General features: G+C 29.6%; 2 protein-coding genes across 3 annotated transcripts; both read right to left on the bottom strand.

Annotated features, from left to right (window-relative positions):
- Nucleotides 1-3,873: 3,873 nt before the first annotated feature.
- On the bottom strand, nucleotides 3,874-12,228 carry LOC107482915 (protein NAR1). 2 transcript variants are annotated; one of them, XM_021139939.2, is made up of 12 exons: nucleotides 11,842-12,228; nucleotides 8,436-8,583; nucleotides 8,196-8,269; nucleotides 7,114-7,267; nucleotides 6,722-6,908; nucleotides 5,965-6,091; nucleotides 5,622-5,799; nucleotides 5,477-5,526; nucleotides 5,226-5,397; nucleotides 4,933-5,059; nucleotides 4,753-4,844; nucleotides 3,874-4,614 (listed from the first exon to the last, which is right to left on the bottom strand). In XM_021139939.2, exons 2-12 carry the CDS (start codon nucleotides 8,556-8,558, stop codon nucleotides 4,462-4,464), a joined length of 1,437 nt encoding a protein of 478 aa, XP_020995598.1. In that variant the 5' UTR covers nucleotides 8,559-8,583; nucleotides 11,842-12,228; the 3' UTR covers nucleotides 3,874-4,461. The 2 variants fall into 2 exon arrangements, with proteins under 2 accessions (XP_020995598.1, XP_015958986.1); XM_016103500.3 differs by lacking the exon at nucleotides 11,842-12,228 and having other exon boundaries at nucleotides 8,436-8,806.
- Nucleotides 12,229-13,781: 1,553 nt separating this feature from the next.
- LOC107482916 (CASP-like protein 2B1) lies at nucleotides 13,782-16,498 on the bottom strand. The gene is made up of 3 exons (XM_016103501.3): nucleotides 15,965-16,498; nucleotides 15,724-15,856; nucleotides 13,782-14,306 (listed from the first exon to the last, which is right to left on the bottom strand). The coding sequence occupies exons 1-3, from the start codon at nucleotides 16,186-16,188 to the stop codon at nucleotides 14,094-14,096; spliced, it is 570 nt and encodes a 189-aa protein (XP_015958987.1). The 5' UTR covers nucleotides 16,189-16,498; the 3' UTR covers nucleotides 13,782-14,093.
- Between the last annotated feature and the right edge of the window lie 1,238 nt (nucleotides 16,499-17,736).

The following is a 17,736-nucleotide window of genomic DNA, read 5'->3' as shown; positions in this document are numbered from 1 at the left end:
AAATCACCTACAAATATATCTTTAAAAATTAACTTATGTCATTTAAAGTTGAGAAATCAAATATACTTTTGGGAGATGTTCGTGTAAGCCATTATATTTACTTAGAATATAATATTTCAACTTTTATAATCATTGAGATTTATATTAAACAATATATGTGGTCAAGATTTGGTCAATAAGTAATTATAGAAAATTACAAATAAATTATAATTTAAATAATATAATTTTTTTATTTTTATTTAAAAGTTTTGAATTCGAGTTTTATTCATAATTTAAAAAAAATTATAAAAAGTCTAAGAAAAGCTTGCAACAGATTTTTTTTTTTTTTGTGTGGAATGGATAAAAATGTCTAATTTATCCAACTTACATTAAACTCTTGCATCATGATATATGATGAGTCAATAACTTCTATGAGTTATGTCAAGCCTTTTTTTCTTTTTTCCAAAGCATGAGTCTTCAGCTCAACTTAGTTCATAGTGGATTTAAGTATTTAACCCTTTCTTTTTTTAAATTGGCCTCTTAAATACATGTATATTGAATCAATTTGGGTTGGTCGAGTGGTTAGTTTATTTGTCCGCTTAAGTAAGTGTCGGGAGTTCGAACCTCGCCTTGTGCATGCAGCAACTCATTGGCCAGCGGCAGACCCTTAAATAGAGCTCAGATCCACGACGGATTAGTTCTTAACCTGTCGGATTGGAGATACCATTTGAGTAAACCAAAAAAAAAATACATATATATTGTATTATCATGAATATTGTGGGATTAAAAGCTTATTAAAAAATCGATGAAAAATAATGTTAGAATGTTTTATTTTATTCTTTTTTAATTTATTTAAAATATTTAATTTTGTGTAAAATTTTAAAATTTATTATTTTATATATTATTTTCATATTTCGATAACAAAATAATAAAATATATATAAAAAATTTTACTTATATTTTATAAGTTTATGTATGAAAAGTATGTAAATATTTCGCTTCTATATAAGCGAAATATACACATCTAAATCAAACGAAAATATTGAAAAAAAATAATTTTGAGTCTCGCTATAAAAATTATATTTCTATGTTAAATGTAATTTTTTTTATCTTTTATTTTTAACTGAGCCATTTCTCAAGGATTACATCAAAATGTCAAATGGCTTGAATTAATTGTTATTTGTACTTTAAGATTGAATTAATTGAATTATATTTTTTACTTCACAAATCTTGGTTTTTTTTTAGAAAATAATAAATAGGTAATTGATCTTTTATCTCGAAAATAAATAAATTATCGACTAATTGAAAATAAAAAAATATTTTTTATTTTCTAAAAAATAAGACATTTAAGACCTTTCGGAGGATTTATTTATCTTTATATATTTTGAACAAAAAAATTTAAATATTTCATGTTTTAAAAGATGAAAAATATTTTTATATTTTTAATTAATAAAAAATTTACGTATCTTCAAATTAAAATGTCAGGACTTATTTATTTTTTTTATTATTTTTATTCGTCTTTAAATTTTTTTCATGTTTAAAACTATTTTTAATATATATCATGTATTTAATACATGTGTTTCTTTTTACCATATAATTTGTTCATTATGAATAAGGTTCTATCTTAATTAAAGTGTGTATTTAAGATTAACAAGTAAAGAATATTCTTTTCATATATAATTTTGTTAATTTTTTTTTATCTTTTGAGACCAAATTTATAATACTTATAAGTGTTGATTAATATATTCATAATTTGCTTTTACGTATTATAATATATATCAAAGGATTTTATTTTATAGAAAAAAATTGTTAAATTTTTTAGTTAATTATTAAATTCTTATAAGTTAACGAATTTAGATTAATAAAACAAGTAAGTTTAATAACTAATAATTTAAATTTAAATAAATTAAAATGAATTCGAATAGATTTCGTAAATTTGCACAAACTTGTATAAATTTGATAACCCTCAAATATATTAGTTTAAATTTATTTTGACCTCTTAAGTATTAAAACATGTAATTTTAAATTAAAATTTTAAAATAAAAAATTTGCCATTTATATCTAATAAATTTTAGTTTTTAATACCATACATCTGTGATTTATTCAAAAATAGATGATTAGGATAGAAAAAAAAAGAATGTTTAATAAAATGAGATAAAATTTTACTATTGTATATTTGATTGCTTAATTCATGTGAGAAAAACAAATTAAAAAAAGACTTAAAATCGTTTTATAACAGAATATTGACATATAAATAAACAAAATTTGCGTATTTTAAGTAATTTTAAAAATAAACTCGAATTAAACTCTCTAATTTAATTATCAAATTAAATAATAATTTAGCAAATATTAGAAATAAGCTTATATATTTAATATTAAACGAATAAGTCACATTATATTTAGTATCGGTTGTTCTTTTATGCATATTAATACTATAATTTATGTAAAAGATACATAAAAATTAATTACTAAATTAATTATTATATATTTTTATATAATATATATAATATTAACCGGAAATCAATTTCCATTAAATTGGATTTGAACACAACAATTATGGGCCAAATCATCTTTGTGAGTTGGGTTTTGTGACAAATCAACTCTACAACGGGAATTATATTTGTCATTTCTACACTCGCTACAAGATAAATAACTACTTAACAAACATTTGGTACATGAGTATCATATTTCAGGTTTTTATACTGGAATATGTGATAATTTTTTTATATTTTTATGTTAGGATAGAGTATTTTTTTGCCTTTATAAAATTTGACAAAAATTTTAAAAATACTCTTAAATTTTATTTTCTTTTAATTTTGTCCTAAAATTTTTCAATTTGCATCAAATATACCATCGACGGCTAAATTTTCAAAAAATTTAAGACTAGTATAATAATAATGCATGAAAATTATGCTTAATTTGTTTTCGTTGAGGATTGTTCTTATGAAATTGTTTTTGAATTGGTTTTAAATTTTTTAGAAAAATAACCGTTAGAGGTATATTTGATGCAAATAAAAATTTTTTTGAACAAAATTAAAGCAAAATAAAATTTAAGAATATCTTTAAAACTTTTGTCAAAATTCAATCTAACAACAATAATAAATTAATAATAACTAACTGCCTAACAATAATAATTATAATTAAAAAATATTAAAAAAATAAGTTTTTAACAATAATAATTATAATTATAAAATATTAAAAAAATTTCAAAAAGAACTTACATAATCAGAATGACTGAAATAATGTAATATGAAGTTCGGGAATCAACATCTCTATCTTTATGTTTCTTTGGCATTTTCATTTTTCGGATGGTGGGTGTGGGTCTCTTGCATAGATCTATGTTAGGATTAAAGACACCATTGCAGGGAAGTGTCTGTGTGCAACACGTGTCTAGGACACCACAACTCGAACCGTGCGTTTTGTCCTTAACAAATCGGACCGTCCAATTAATAGGCAGAAACTCACATGGTTCGATTAGTATTACTCTGACACCACACGGATGGTCCGATTAGTATTACTCTGACACCACACGGATGTAAAACACCTGTGTTCTTTATATCCCAATCCAACTCCATTGTTGCCTCCATATTCAAATTAAAAAGCATCTTAGAAAAAATCGATAAAAGACAAAACTAAATACCTTAAGTTATATTTACCAAAAAATACGTGTGCATATATTTTGCGGAACCAAAAACTTATTTATGCAATTTTTTATCACAAATAAATAAAAAATATTATATATACACAAAATTATCTACTAAATTAATTATTATATATATAACATTATTTTTAATGTATAATTTATATTCTAACGTATATCTATTTTTTTATATACACGTATAGTTGCAAATAACTTTAGCATCATAGTAAAGGAATTTCATCAAATTAGTGAATATTAAAGAGTGAAAAAAGATTGTCTTTATTTAGAAACGGTTTAAATTTTAATAAAATTTTGTACATATCAATTAAAGAAGCTTACAGCAAAGAGTAACACATAACCCCATAGCCTCTTATTCGACTCCATAGTCAAGATTTACTTGCTTCCTTACTAAACTCAACTGTCATTAGAAGTTAATACATGGAATGAACCGGCAGATGTGTTGGAACAACACACAAAACAGTATGTTTAGTTATCTACACATTGAAATTATTGACAAAGCTGGATCCCACAAATAATAGTGGCTCCAGGGGAAAAAAACTAAACAAATATCTGAGTGATTTTTCCATTTGCAATCTAATTGGGTTAAGACTTGAGATGAAGGGTATACAATACAAAACTCACTGGTGCTGACTGGGGTTGGTATAAATATGGAGGGTGTAAACTATATATACATAAGAAAAAAAAACTGCCCACTACCAAAATTGGATGATGATGACCCATTGACCCTTCTGATACCACAAGATTAATTGAAGAAAAATACTGGGAAAAAGGTCCTGTTCCTTTCAATCCCATTTCTGTTCAAACTTTACTTCTGAAATTTTCTCACCAATTATGCAATTGAGAGGTAATGCTTTTCTCGACGGGATGGTACTGCGTGTAAAGGTGTCTCTTAGCTTTATCGGAGCCAGGCTGCTCGAGCCACTTGTCATATAAGCCTCTTACGATGGGATTATCGAATGGTTCTGCTACATGAACCTAGCATATACAGAAATTTAGTCATTCACTGATTCAGAAATGTTGTAAGGAGAAAAATGCAGAAAAAACTTAAAAAGTACAATGCCCCAAAATTATATCATTCATGAAAACTAATGGCAAGTTTGCAACGGTTCTTACATTTTCCATGTAAATAGTTTCCAACAACTGGCTCAATTCTTTGGGAGATTGCCCTTTCTTTGGTTTAATTTGACCTCCGCCATTCAAGCAACCTGCTTAAAATCAGTAGCATGTTAAATCAACATATAAATAAAAGGCTCCATCAAAAAACATTTGAGATGGAAAGGAAAAATGCAATACCTGAAGGGCATGCCATGATCTCCAGAAAATGGTAGTCACATTTACCAGTTTTAACTTTTCTGACAACATTTTGCAGGTTCCGGAAACCATAACAGAGAGCAAATCTCAACACTGTTTTCCCCTCCACCTGCATAAACATTAGAAAACAATTTATATCACTATATGAAGATAATGATATATATTCCATAAATTGTTATTATGCATGAATATGCAATATCTTAAATACTTTGACAACCTTCATATACTCGAGCATAAACAAAATAAGCTATATAAATATTTTCACAAGAACTTGCCTCAAGTGTAACTTCCTGAAAATCTGAATTCCGTATATTTCTAAAGTTCAGAGGGCCATCAATCTGTCTTCCAAAAAAAGTTCTAGCGGCATATCGGAAAATTGTTTCTGCATAACCTCCAGAGCTTCCACGAACCCCATAAAGGTAACCTTCTTCATTAATATTTGTCAACCTGCATGAAAGTGCATCACATCTAAACTATTTCACAAACACAAGAAACTAAAAGATAGAGGCAGTTTTTAGTTTCTTACGGTCTATCCAAAGGAGATTCTTCTAAGCTTTGAAAATCAACTTCTTTTAACTGCAAAATAGAAACAGAGCAGAAAATTATTCACAAGCCATTAGATAGAAGTGAATGAATTCACAAAACTGATGAGATGCATGGAGAATACTAACCTGAATCAATTCCAAAACTTCTCCTGTTGTGAGTACCGAATCGACCTCTGTCATCATGTTATCTTCATTCCCACTCCCTTCATCATGGGACTCCGGTTGGAAAACAAAGTCATCCCTAGCAGCCTCAAGCTTTTTATCATAACAAGGCATAACAGTGACGTGGTAAATTTCTTCAGGCCTGTTAAAAAATTTCCAAGCATTTCACTACATAGATAATTGGGGAAGTTGGCTTCTTTTTCAGCATGACAAAAAAATTAAGACATCATATATTATCATAAAAATAACAGGGGACCTTTTCAGTTTTCATCAGTAGAAACTTTAATATGTTGAGTGAACACCCTACCTAAGCCCCATATCTTGGCATAAATAGTGTTTTATGATGGCTCCAATTGTTTGTTGTGGACTCTTTACTTTTGAAATATTTGGTAAAACAAACGACCCAAGTTGCTTCTCTGCATAGCATATCCAACCTGAAAACATATGTTCACATCACAGCAATCAGTTAGCATTTCTCCCTCCTACTTGAATCCTCACTAAAACCTATTCTAAATACTTTGAAAGTAAAATTTTCAGTTCTCCCTTTCTTATCTCAAACTCCAAATGCAATACCATAAAGCCACTAGTAACTAAAGAAAGAAGCCATTTTTCATTTTTTTTTTTTTTGTGATCAAGACACACAAAATTTACAGAATTAATAACTTAAGATCCCAGTTAAAGTTCCTATTTCCAAATTCAGTACCAAAACAATTGCAAATCCAATATTTCTTCAATACTTCTCCAGGTAATATTAAATAAAAGCCAAGTACTTTCACAAATCACAATATCGTTTTGTCCAGCATCCAGGTGTATGTGCTTGAGACAGTTTTCGAGTGCATTTGGTTGAGATAAGAAAAAGGAGTGTTTTTTATCATATAGTTTTCAGCAAGAGTCTATTACATAAGGTACTTTGTTTAGCTTATAGGAAATGCTCTCAAACTTAGTCTTTTCACAAATATTTATATAATTCTTAGAAGTCTGTATTGGTCTCGTTTAATTAGATTAAACAACCAGGCCTTAAATGTAGCCGCTACCAAAACTAATAAAGAGTTAAATTTATATACCTGGGCATGCAGAAGCAATCATAGGTAGGCTCGACTTATTCTTCTCATCATCAGACAGTTGACTCTGTTTGTACCTTGACATGAACTCCATACAAGATTCAATAAGGGTTAAATCTCTACTGCAACTTGTATCGAAAATTGCCTTCACTCCCAATGATTTGAAAAATCTTGTCAGCTTCTTGAAAACCTGTAATAGCAAATATTTCACATTTAAACCATGAGTAAAAGAATAAGAGAAAAGCAGTCTGGTACAAAGATAAACCAAACAAGCTAGAATTCATAGAAACTGAATGTAGGAGGCTAGAATTCAAAATGGTTGTTTAAATAATGGCATAGCCACATAATTCATAGACTTCAATTCATAGACTAAAAGCAAATATCTAAAGCATCACCTGAAGGGGAGAAATGCCAAAATGAGCTGCAAGGGAGGCCCTTGACTGGGGAGAAACAGACATAATCACTGCTTTTCCTTTATTAATATTAGATAAGAACTCATCCAAACTTTGTTTCTCCAGCATAACTGTCTCCGCAGATGTCACACAGCCACTGTATTGTCAGAAAAACTCATTATGTAAGCCATATAGGCCTTATTAACCATCCCATAAACATAGGGGAATATGTTATTTTTTTTAATGCTAAAAAATAACCACACGTATGACCTATTGACATTAGGTATCTTGGAAGGTCAGTCATAAAAAATTCCCTTGGTGTAACCCAGATTCTCATGTTTGGCCTTCAGGATATTTCCCCATAAGTCTATTTTAAACTGCTAATATCTAATCCTTCTATATAAATTTCAGCTTTAACGAATTCTTTATGGAAGATCGAAGTCTTCTTTATGGTGCTAAGGGTTTTGTTTGGATAATAAATAAATTGCTTAGGCATTGTGGAATTCTGATCATTGGCTTTTTAAGGATGTTCTGATTCTCAGACTTGCAATTTTCAACCTTTTAGAGAATTTGGAAAGAGTTGCTTTTGATATAAAGAACAACTTGGACTAGTGTCTTAGAAGTAATTTCTAAAATAGTTTCATCCAATACACCCTTTATTGCATTCAGTTCTAAGAGCCAAAACGAATAAATGCTTTAACATAAATCCAAATACCAACTCTCAAGCTATATTATAAGATTAAGACTCCTAAGCATGAATTGTACGGTTATATCTCCAACAACAAACTACTATGTTTTTGTATATCAGTTCTCTCATAATTCATAGAATGTTTTCATCTTGATGCAAAGTGATCTGATCATTCCATAATCCCGTAGTCCGGAATCCCAATACAGCCCTATCACAATCATAATATTACTGACAGAACAAAAACGTCATGAAAGGTCTAAATTCAATCATCAACTTCTGTACTTTTCATTGTTTTCCTAATGAAAGTTCGCTAGATGTCCAAGGTCATGGGGAAAAAAAGTAATAATAATACTAAAAAAATCACTTCACACTCGCTGAATGTTAAGAGAGGACAAACCTGCATGCCAAACAATCCTTTAGAGAAATCTTAACAGGCTCTGACTGAACTTGCTTGTTTCTGCCAACTGAAACCTACAGTCACACCAATAACAAAAATTATATATGAATAAAGACCCAAAAGAAAAAAACAATGAAAGTTTCAGCTGAATATGAAAAAGAGCTTTTTTTTTTAAACAAAAGAACACTTATTTTCTTTCTATAACAAGAGGAGGATTGAAAAGTGAGTTGCGGAAGTTACCTCGGAATCGGGCTTGTTGGCGTTTGCTTTCAAGCCCTTGAGCGATACTATGCATGCCTGAGACGGCGCTATGAAATCGTTGAGGTCCCCAATCCGAAGCGCCGCCGAGAATTTTTCCGACATGATCAACAATTTGTAGTTGGGGAAGCTGAAAAAGAGAGGTCATGTGGCGGTACGCGGTAAGTTGATTGATGATAAGGAGGTAGAGGGTGTCTGTAAATGATGAAAAGTTAGGGTTTTGGGAGGGAAACAAATATTGGGACGCGCCCAGAAAGTTGGAGAGGGATCTAAGTTAGGTCGGTCAAATGAAGAAGAGGGAGAGAAGTGAAGATGATCGATTCAGTATTCATTTGTTTCGTCGAATAAAATGTCAAATCCGTCCTCGAAAAGTTCACTCGTTTTGTAAACTGATCACCAAATTTTTTTAAATAAATTTATTCTTTAAAAATTTAGAAAGTAGGAATTAAAATTCACTCAACAATTACATTTTTTATTTTAAAATTATTAAAAATAAATGATTTAAATTTTTTTTTAAATTTTAATTCCTATTTTTTATTTATATATGAGATTAAAAAGAGTCTAATTTCCAAATCTAGTTACACATTTTTTAAACTTGAATTCTATTCTATTAATAATTTAATATATTAGAAATAATTTTTTTTAAAGAAAATAGATTTTTTTCTCATATTAAATGATTTCTAAAGATTTTAAATCTTTTCATCAAGTTAAATGTTTGTTGATAACATGATATGGCATATTAAAGAGTAATTATACATCTAAATCTTTTTATGAACTAAATCTAATTTATTTAAATAATAAAACTTACAATAATACTAGTTATACTGATTTATTATATTATATCAATTTAATTAAATTTAATTAATAAAAAAATTTAAATATATAGTATTATTCTATATTAAATAAAAATTCAGTATATATATATACATAAATTTATTATGTTAGTAGCTAATCATCAAGTGTGTATTGTAGTTTGGTTTTATCTAGGGTGTTATATAAGTGAATTTTGACATATAAGCAAATTTTGACATTATTAGCAACATAAATAACAGAATGACTAATATAAAATTTTAGAAAGACGAATATTTTATTAAAAAAATATTTCAAAGACCATTTTAAAAAATAAATGATTTTTTAAAAACGAATATAACTATTTTTTTTCTGTTTGTTCATTGTTTAATTGTGTATTGGGCAACAATAATCTGTTTAAGAAAAATGATTAAGAGTTTTGAATATAAATAAACTCGAAAAAAAATTAAATTTTTTATGTATTTAATATATAAAAAATAAAAAATTAGTAATTTTTAATAAAATATTTTTATTATATTATTAAAATATATCTTTAAGACATGTATTAGTAAGATCCAAAATATTGGACAACAATAATTATTAATTAGGAGTTCTAATTTATTTTTTAATTATCTTTTTTATTTTGAAAAATTTTTTATATATAATCAAATTTTTTTTTAAGTATTACGAGGACGAATTAAAACTCCTAATTGTGATTTTACATTTAATTATTCTTGGTGAAAAGAGAAAAAAGAAAAAAAAAACATTATGTAATTATTTAAGATCAAATTTTACTTTTGAATTAAGTTATTTTTCTAAAAAACTTCTCTAACTTAATTCATGAAATAGAATCCTAATCCCAAATAAGAATAATATTATATATTTGTATAATTCTTTAACTGCTTTTATTTTTATTTTTAGTGTTAAAATAATTGATAAAAAATAAGAGAAATAAATATTTTTTTATAAAATAAAAAATATAAAATAGAAATTGTACAAATGAAATTATCTCGACCACCGAAAAGACTTTGAAAAAAATCAAATAAGAGAACATAAGATGAGAAGATACCACATCCAATTCAAAACTTTAAAGTGTCAAATTAATGGGTCTCTTATCTTATAAATTTTTTACCATTGGTTATCAAAATCGAACTGATAATTAACCCGGTCATACGACTAGATCACCGAATCACTGATTCAACCGGTGAGTCACTGATTCACTCGGTTGACTCAGTCATAATTAAATAAAAATATAAAATTATAAAAAAAATAAAATCAAAAGTTAAAATACATGTCTTTACAAACATATTAATAATAATCAAGTATCAACTCAGGTAACTAACTATATAAACATATATAATAAACTAGTCACTAATATAAAATACTTTCTCAATTTAAATAAAAAAAAGCAAAACATAACCAATATTGCCTATGTAATTGTCAATACTCAATATTAAATCAACTCTTATTATTACAATTAAAGGCTAAGACTAAGACTATGAGTCTCTCCACAGAAACTATCTATTCTTACAGTAATAAATTCATCTTGGTGACGATTTTCAACAACAAATTCAACTCACCGATGATTTTCAGCAACAAAAAATATAGTTCAAAAGATGATTTACAGCAACAAACTAAACTCAACAGCAACAATAAATTTAGCTCAATACAGCAATAATTCAACTCAATACAGCGATAAATTTGACTCAATACAGCAACAAAAGATGGTTCAGTAATGATTTACAACAACAAATTGACAGGGACAAGGGAAAAGGAAAAATTGAAAAAGATAGAAGAGGGGAATGCAGGGACAAATTCAGCAACAAATTCAACTTAGAGCAACAATTTAAAAGCAATAAAAGATAGGTATTCTATCATACTTGATACGTAGCCTAAGAACTCGGTCAACCGACTATATCTCCACACACAAACCTCGGCCAGCAAAGCAAATCTCATCTAATAACAAACACCGCCAAAACCGACGATAAGTGCATAACTCAGAATCACAACTGACTACACCAACGGCATCAGCATAACCTCGGTCAACACGAATAATCCCTAAATAAACTCCAACTGAACGAGTTCCCAAACGCCTATATAAACAAATTAGTAACCTCGGGGCAAGGCAGGTCACAGAATTTACTCTGATTTATTTCTCTCATTTTCTTATAACCTATATTCTTACTTGAGCGTCGGAGTCCTTTTTGCATGTGCTCCCGCCGTGGTGTTCCAACCCAGCCGACGTATACCTCTTCCACCTGAGCACAGCAGCAGGCAGAAGGAGTCACTATACCTCGGCCTCATACGCACGGAACAATACTCATCTGTTACAATAAAATGCATCATCAATTCAACATGTTTTCCAGCAACGAAAAAATTTACTGAGCAATATATTCAGCAACAAATTCAGCTCATTGATAATTTTCAACAACAAATCAACTATGATAATTTTCACCAACAAAAACTTTACCTACAAATATGATTTACAGCAACAACAAAAAATTAACTAAATCATTATTCCAGCAACAAATTCAAGGTGTAGTGATGATATACAGCAATTAAAATTGAAAAAGAAATAACAGGGCCGACGGAAGCTCACCTCAGCACCTGCCACGGACCAACTGACGGCGAAGGAAGGAAGCTGACCAACTAAATTGACGGCGGAAGCAATAAGACGACAACGACCACCACCCGAGGGACCAGATGCTAGTTCCGTCTGATTCTTCCGCCGTCGAAGCGAGCGCAGAACAGCGGCGACTGAGCTTGAGACGGTGAGGGCACAGCGCGACGAGTTTGAGTCTGAAACGGTGACTGCCAGACCGAGAGAGAAGTGAGACACCGGAGACAAGAATGGCGTGAGAGAGGTGAGAGAGCTTGAGGGAGAGAGTGGCGCGAAAGAGAGACACGTTGAGGCTTGGTCGTGGGTGATCACTGCACTTCAGAATTAGGGCATTTGGGGTGGATTGGCTTGGGACGACGTCGTTTCCATTTTTATCCCAAAAAAAAAAATTAAACATGATCCGATCCGGGTCTGAAACATGAGCGGTCCAACGAGTGGCTTTGGCCTGGCCAAATAACCAGGTGAGCAGATTTTTGGTCAAACCACCTGAATCAAACAGAATTTGATAACTACATTTTTTAGATGGACACTTTAATGATATTTTCACATAAAAATAATATTATAGACTATTAAATGAGTTTAATTAATCATCTAAAAATTCACAATATCATCTTTATATGAAAATGTCATCATGTGTAGGGATGTCAATGGACAGGGCCAGGGTGGGGGCGGGGGATGCTTCCTGCTCCCCATCCTCACCCCAGATTTACTTCCCGTCTCCGTCTCCATTCTCCGCCGTGGGGAATATTGTTCCCCATCTCCATTCTCTACAGGGCCCCATTTTCAGCGGGGACCCCATTCCCATAAAAAAATAACAAGATTTTATACAAAGAGTCTAAATAACAAGATGGTGACTTCTTTCCAAATGACGCAATGGGAATGCAACGGCAAGCCACAGGATAGAGAAGTGGACAAGGTAGGAGACGTGACAACAGAGAGGAGAATGGACATGACAACAAAGTTACAGAAAGGAACACCGTGCAAATAGAGAGCACGATGCGGTGAGGATCATGGCACGGTGAAGTATGACGATGCGGTGAGAAGGGAGAGCGGCGAGAGGGTGGCTGCAGAGATGTTGGATGGAGTATGGACACTGTTAGACATTTTCTAAATTGAAGAAGAGTTATACAAATGAGGATTAGGAGTTTTGAGATTCTATATATATGTGTGTGAAATGACTAAAAACATAAATGAAAAATAAACTATTAAGGACAATTCAGTAAATTTATAAACTTTAGGGATTAATGGGGATAGGGCGGGGATCCCCGCATCTGCCTCGGAGAAATTTTGTCCCCCGTTCCCATTCCCACAGAAAAAATTCTCCACAATCGGATCCTCATTCAGAGCAGTCCGAAACCCCCACATCTCAGTGAATTTTGCAATCCCTAATCATGTGAGTATTTTTCTATTTTTTATTCATTCTTATTTTTTTCAACGTAAGACTAATTTTCTTGCATAAAACTTCGTTGAAAATTTGAAATCAGACAGAAAATTTGAAACAAGACCTTGTGTGCCAGCATCATTCGCTAACTCATCCGGATTTAGATACCCACAAATTATATGCCATATCATTTACAAATTGTGCACATTAATAACATTCACCACAAAATTTGGTTTTCTTACTTTTCTTCTTTCCTTTGATTAAGAATTTTTTTTTTCTCTAAAAGACCTTTAATTTATTAATAATCTGGCAAAATAATAAAAGTGATGAAAAAAAAAGTAGAAAGCAAATAAGAACTTTTAGTAGCTATATATTGATCATAGACATATATGCTCCATTGATATTTTAGAACAAAATATCATAATTACTTAAACTAGCATCTATCGCATATATTCTAATTCAGAATCATCAATCATGTCTCTTGATTATTAACCTTCCACGCACATAACAAAGAAGTCAACAACCTTCAACTTAAATGGCATAAATAATTAAGCCCTTGACCAGTAAAATATCCTTTCATATTATCAAATAACAACATCATTCACCACAACTAGATCCATACATATACACAAAAAGAAGAATGTTACATGCACTACGATTGTGTACATCTCTTTTGTACATTTTTAATCTTTTGATATTATACCAAAAAATGAAAAATATACAAAGAGGTGTACACAAAAGAAAAAGAAAAACAATTTTCTTTCCTAAATTACATAAATAACTGTTGTAATGGTCCAAAAGAGAGGTAGCTAGCTAGGTTACTTCTTAGTTGCAAAGTGATGCATTATTATTACCAAGCAGCAGATTTGGTTTTGTTAGGACCATACAAACGGAAGAGAGTGAAAGAAGAAATGCAAGAGAGGAGCACCATGCTGATGCAAGCTACAACAGCACTAGCCACTCCTTCTCCCACTTGGTTGCAGAATTTCTCATACATGTTGCATACTTTCACTGCTGATTGCCCTGCACCCGCCACTGCTGAAACTGTTACATATGCCATTATCTGCATACATACCCAAAATATATTAATTTCTAGTCATATCAATGTGTGTAAAGTATATTAAACTACTCTTTCACCTTAGTCCATGATAACAATAAAGAAGTCTCGTGACCCAGAAATTTAATCCAACAGAATACATAAATTCAATTACAATTTTAGTCTTTATTATCTTATATTATCTTATCTTTATCTTATCTTTATTTGCTTTTATCTTTTATAAGACAATGCTCTATATATATTTAGTTTTATCCTCATAGTTTACAACAACACTATAATACAATTCAATCAATCAACAATTAATAAAAGTTCTTTTCTTTGCTTTCCCTATTCTTTCACAATTTTATCAAAATGTAAACATATTTATTCATTCACTTTTTTATCTATTAAATGTGTGTAAAAATAATTGAGATGGTAAATTTCTTATAATTGGTAACACTGTATGGGGACCTATTCTTTGGGAATTGGGAATGATGTATTTAGAAGAGAGAAAAATATTTGTACAATAAAAGTCTATACAAGTTGTGGGGCAGGGCACATCTACCATACCCATGAAATGTAATTGCTTTGGAAATTCCCAACCACATATTAAAAATCTAAACAATCAGAAGGCATTTGTGACATACCAAACCTTGAGGTTAAGTATATCTTATGTTATGATATATGGTACCTAAAACCAAAGTGGTCCCTCAATGGGCCATACATTAATATTTCATGATTGATATTGAAACACCTCAATTTTGTGGGTCATCATTACCTCTTACATCTCACTATGTATTTTTCTGATATGTTAATCAAATTAATAATTTTTTTTATTTGTAAAGATTAAAACAAACTTCTTCTAAAACATTAAGTGTGAAAACTGAAAAATTGAAAGGTTAAGAGAAACAGAGTCTCTGTCTATGATATTTTCCAAACTGACCCTACTTTCTTTGAGTCTCCATAGCATATTAAATCAGATCATATTTCTTGTATTGGAAGTCAATAAGAAAAGTCAATCAAATAATTCACACTATGTCCTATGACAGTTTTGCCTAATTAATTTCACATGGGTTCACCACCTCATTTCATAATTCATACACCAAGTTGGTGTGCAGAACAAACAAATAAAACTTCTTTTTTAAATTAAGGCTATCAAACTTAAAAGTTTACCTAAACTTGTGGAACCTAGAAAACTTAAAATTATAAAACAAAAAAAAATATATATTGTCACTCATGTTATATCACTATGGACATAATGACAAATTACTTTTTTTATTATGTCTTTGCATGAATTTATAAACAAATAAGTGATATTAATCAACATGGCAACAAAATGCTTGAGGAAAAAGCAAGATGTTGATACAAGAATCTTGATAATCTTGTGTTTTAAGACAACAAAAAAAACAAAGTAGGATGTGATCTTTCAAATATAAAAGGGTACCTGATCAGCAGAAAAAATGGCCCAAGCTAAGGGCTTGTTGAAGAGAACACTTCCCCTAACCAAACTCACAACACAACGCAGTCCTTGAATCAAAGAGTATCCAGCAGCCAAACCATTAGCAACTACCAAGAATCTGCAGAGTTTTTTAATCCATCAAAAACTAATGAATTAGGACAACAAAACATGCAACACTTTTATTGCTAGAAATTAACATAGAACATAGAGATAGATAGATACTTACACCAAAGCCTTAACATCAGTGAATTTAGCTTCCTTCTTAAAGGAGAAAAACACCTTCACTTGTGAATCAGTTCCAATAAGAACAACTGCAACAACTCCAAGACCAAGAATCATAAACCTTAACACCAACTCAGCTATCTTGATCCTCTTATCCAACAATTTCAGGTTTGTGCTATGGTACACTGGAACTGTTCCAGGACTAACACCTACACCTAAATAACTCATTTTCTCTAGACACTAACAATGCAAAAGAAAACAATGGAGATGAACACCAACCACTAAATTATTCACCACTTAAATAGACACAGGTTTCAATTATGCATTTAAGTTTTTGTAAGATAGTACTAATGGTGTGTGGAGCTTAGATTGTGCCAAGTGGTCAAAGTTTGAGGGTGTGAGGACTGAGAACAGTGAAGTGGTACAAATGACAAAGGCACTTCATATTCACACACATAAGGGGTCATTAAATAGGGTCTGGTTTTGCATTTAAGGGAATGGTAAATGAAAAGAAAGAAAGAAGGAAGAAAATGTGGTTTTTAGTGCTCCTTTATGTTTATGGTGTCTAGAAAGAAGTAACATTTTTCATGTCCCAAGAAAAAATATCTCTGATCATTGAAGGGACAGTGTGGTGTGGTAAGTGGTAACAATTTATAGACCATACCAATTAGTACAAGGCAAAACAATACAACTTGCCTTGTTTTTAGGTTTTTACCATTTCTTTTGGAGCTTGGGAAATAGAGATGGGTTATCCAAAACAATTTGCATTATGGGCTTAGCTAAGAGTAACAAAATTGGTATAAAAAAAATTAGCTAACATATATCTTAAGACTATAAATTAAAATTATTAATAAAAAATTTATTATAAAAAAATAAAAAATTTAATTTTTAATGTACATTTATTAAAAACTTTACTAATAATATCTTTAATGTGTCTTAGTGAATATGTCGGTTGAACTCTTGTATTATTTCTAGGTCATCAAAATTATTAGTTTTGCAAATAAAAATATTTTCTATGCATAAAAAATATTATCTACTAGATAAATCATCATGTATTTATATAGAAAAATTATATATTTTTTAGTTAACTAATATTAGTCAACTTTAGTATTTATATTTATAATTTATAATTTAGGGTTAAAAATTTATTATTTAAAATTTAAAATTAAAATAAACAAAATAACTTTAAAAAAATTGATTGATATAAATTGAAAAAACTTAATTACATAATATTATTTGTATATAAATATATGTATTGCTTATCATATTTTTAATTTATATTTTATATTTTAATACACATACTGATTTTTTTTTTTGGTCAAGTAATACACATAACTGATTGTTTCTGTATAGGTAGCATGGTTGGATACAAATATATAGGATTTTTGGGCCTCCATTAAGCAATACTATTATAGTATATGTATTATATTATATATAATGTTGGATCAGGCACCATTATGATAAATAAACAAAAATCTTAAAATAAAATAAAACAAATTTAAGTTGATTTTGATGTTCAAATTCTCAATTATGCTCCAAATTTTGAAACCTTAAACAATTATCTTAAATTTTAACTTTTATATTTTAAATTTAAATTCTAAATTCTAAAACCTAAACTCTACGCTTTAAATTTTAAATTTCATGTTTCACTCAATATAAATATTGTTAAGTTTAATCATATATATATAGTGAGAGTACGTTTATTTATTTTTTGTTGATGCAATATATAATTAGAGACTAAAGTTTTAGAGTCATATTCGAAATGACATCTTTATA

The sequence above is a fragment of the Arachis duranensis genome, chromosome 4, assembly GCF_000817695.3.
Source record: "Arachis duranensis cultivar V14167 chromosome 4, aradu.V14167.gnm2.J7QH, whole genome shotgun sequence".
In the NCBI taxonomy this organism is placed as follows: Eukaryota; Viridiplantae; Streptophyta; class Magnoliopsida; order Fabales; family Fabaceae; genus Arachis; species Arachis duranensis.
The sequence above is the reverse complement of the archived record's forward strand: the minus strand, read 5'-3'. Positions and strand labels throughout refer to the sequence as shown.

Bases quoted from the DNA above. Each gene is read 5' to 3' on its own strand.
- LOC107482915 (XM_021139939.2), bottom strand. From the start codon at position 8,558: ATGTCGGAAAAATTCTCGGCGGCGCTTCGGATTGGGGACCTCAACGAT. The intron at 6,909-7,113 runs GTGATGCTTTAG...TTGCTATTACAG, and splicing joins TTGGCATTTCTCCCCTTCAG to GTTTTCAAGAAGCTGACAAG. The intron at 4,845-4,932 runs GTATTGCATTTT...GATTTTAAGCAG, and splicing joins GATCATGGCATGCCCTTCAG to GTTGCTTGAATGGCGGAGGT.
- LOC107482916 (XM_016103501.3), bottom strand. From the start codon at position 16,188: ATGAGTTATTTAGGTGTAGGTGTTAGTCCTGGAACAGTTCCAGTGTAC. The intron at 15,857-15,964 runs GTAAGTATCTAT...AAAACTCTGCAG, and splicing joins ACTGATGTTAAGGCTTTGGT to ATTCTTGGTAGTTGCTAATG. The intron at 14,307-15,723 runs GTACCCTTTTAT...GTATGTATGCAG, and splicing joins CCATTTTTTCTGCTGATCAG to ATAATGGCATATGTAACAGT.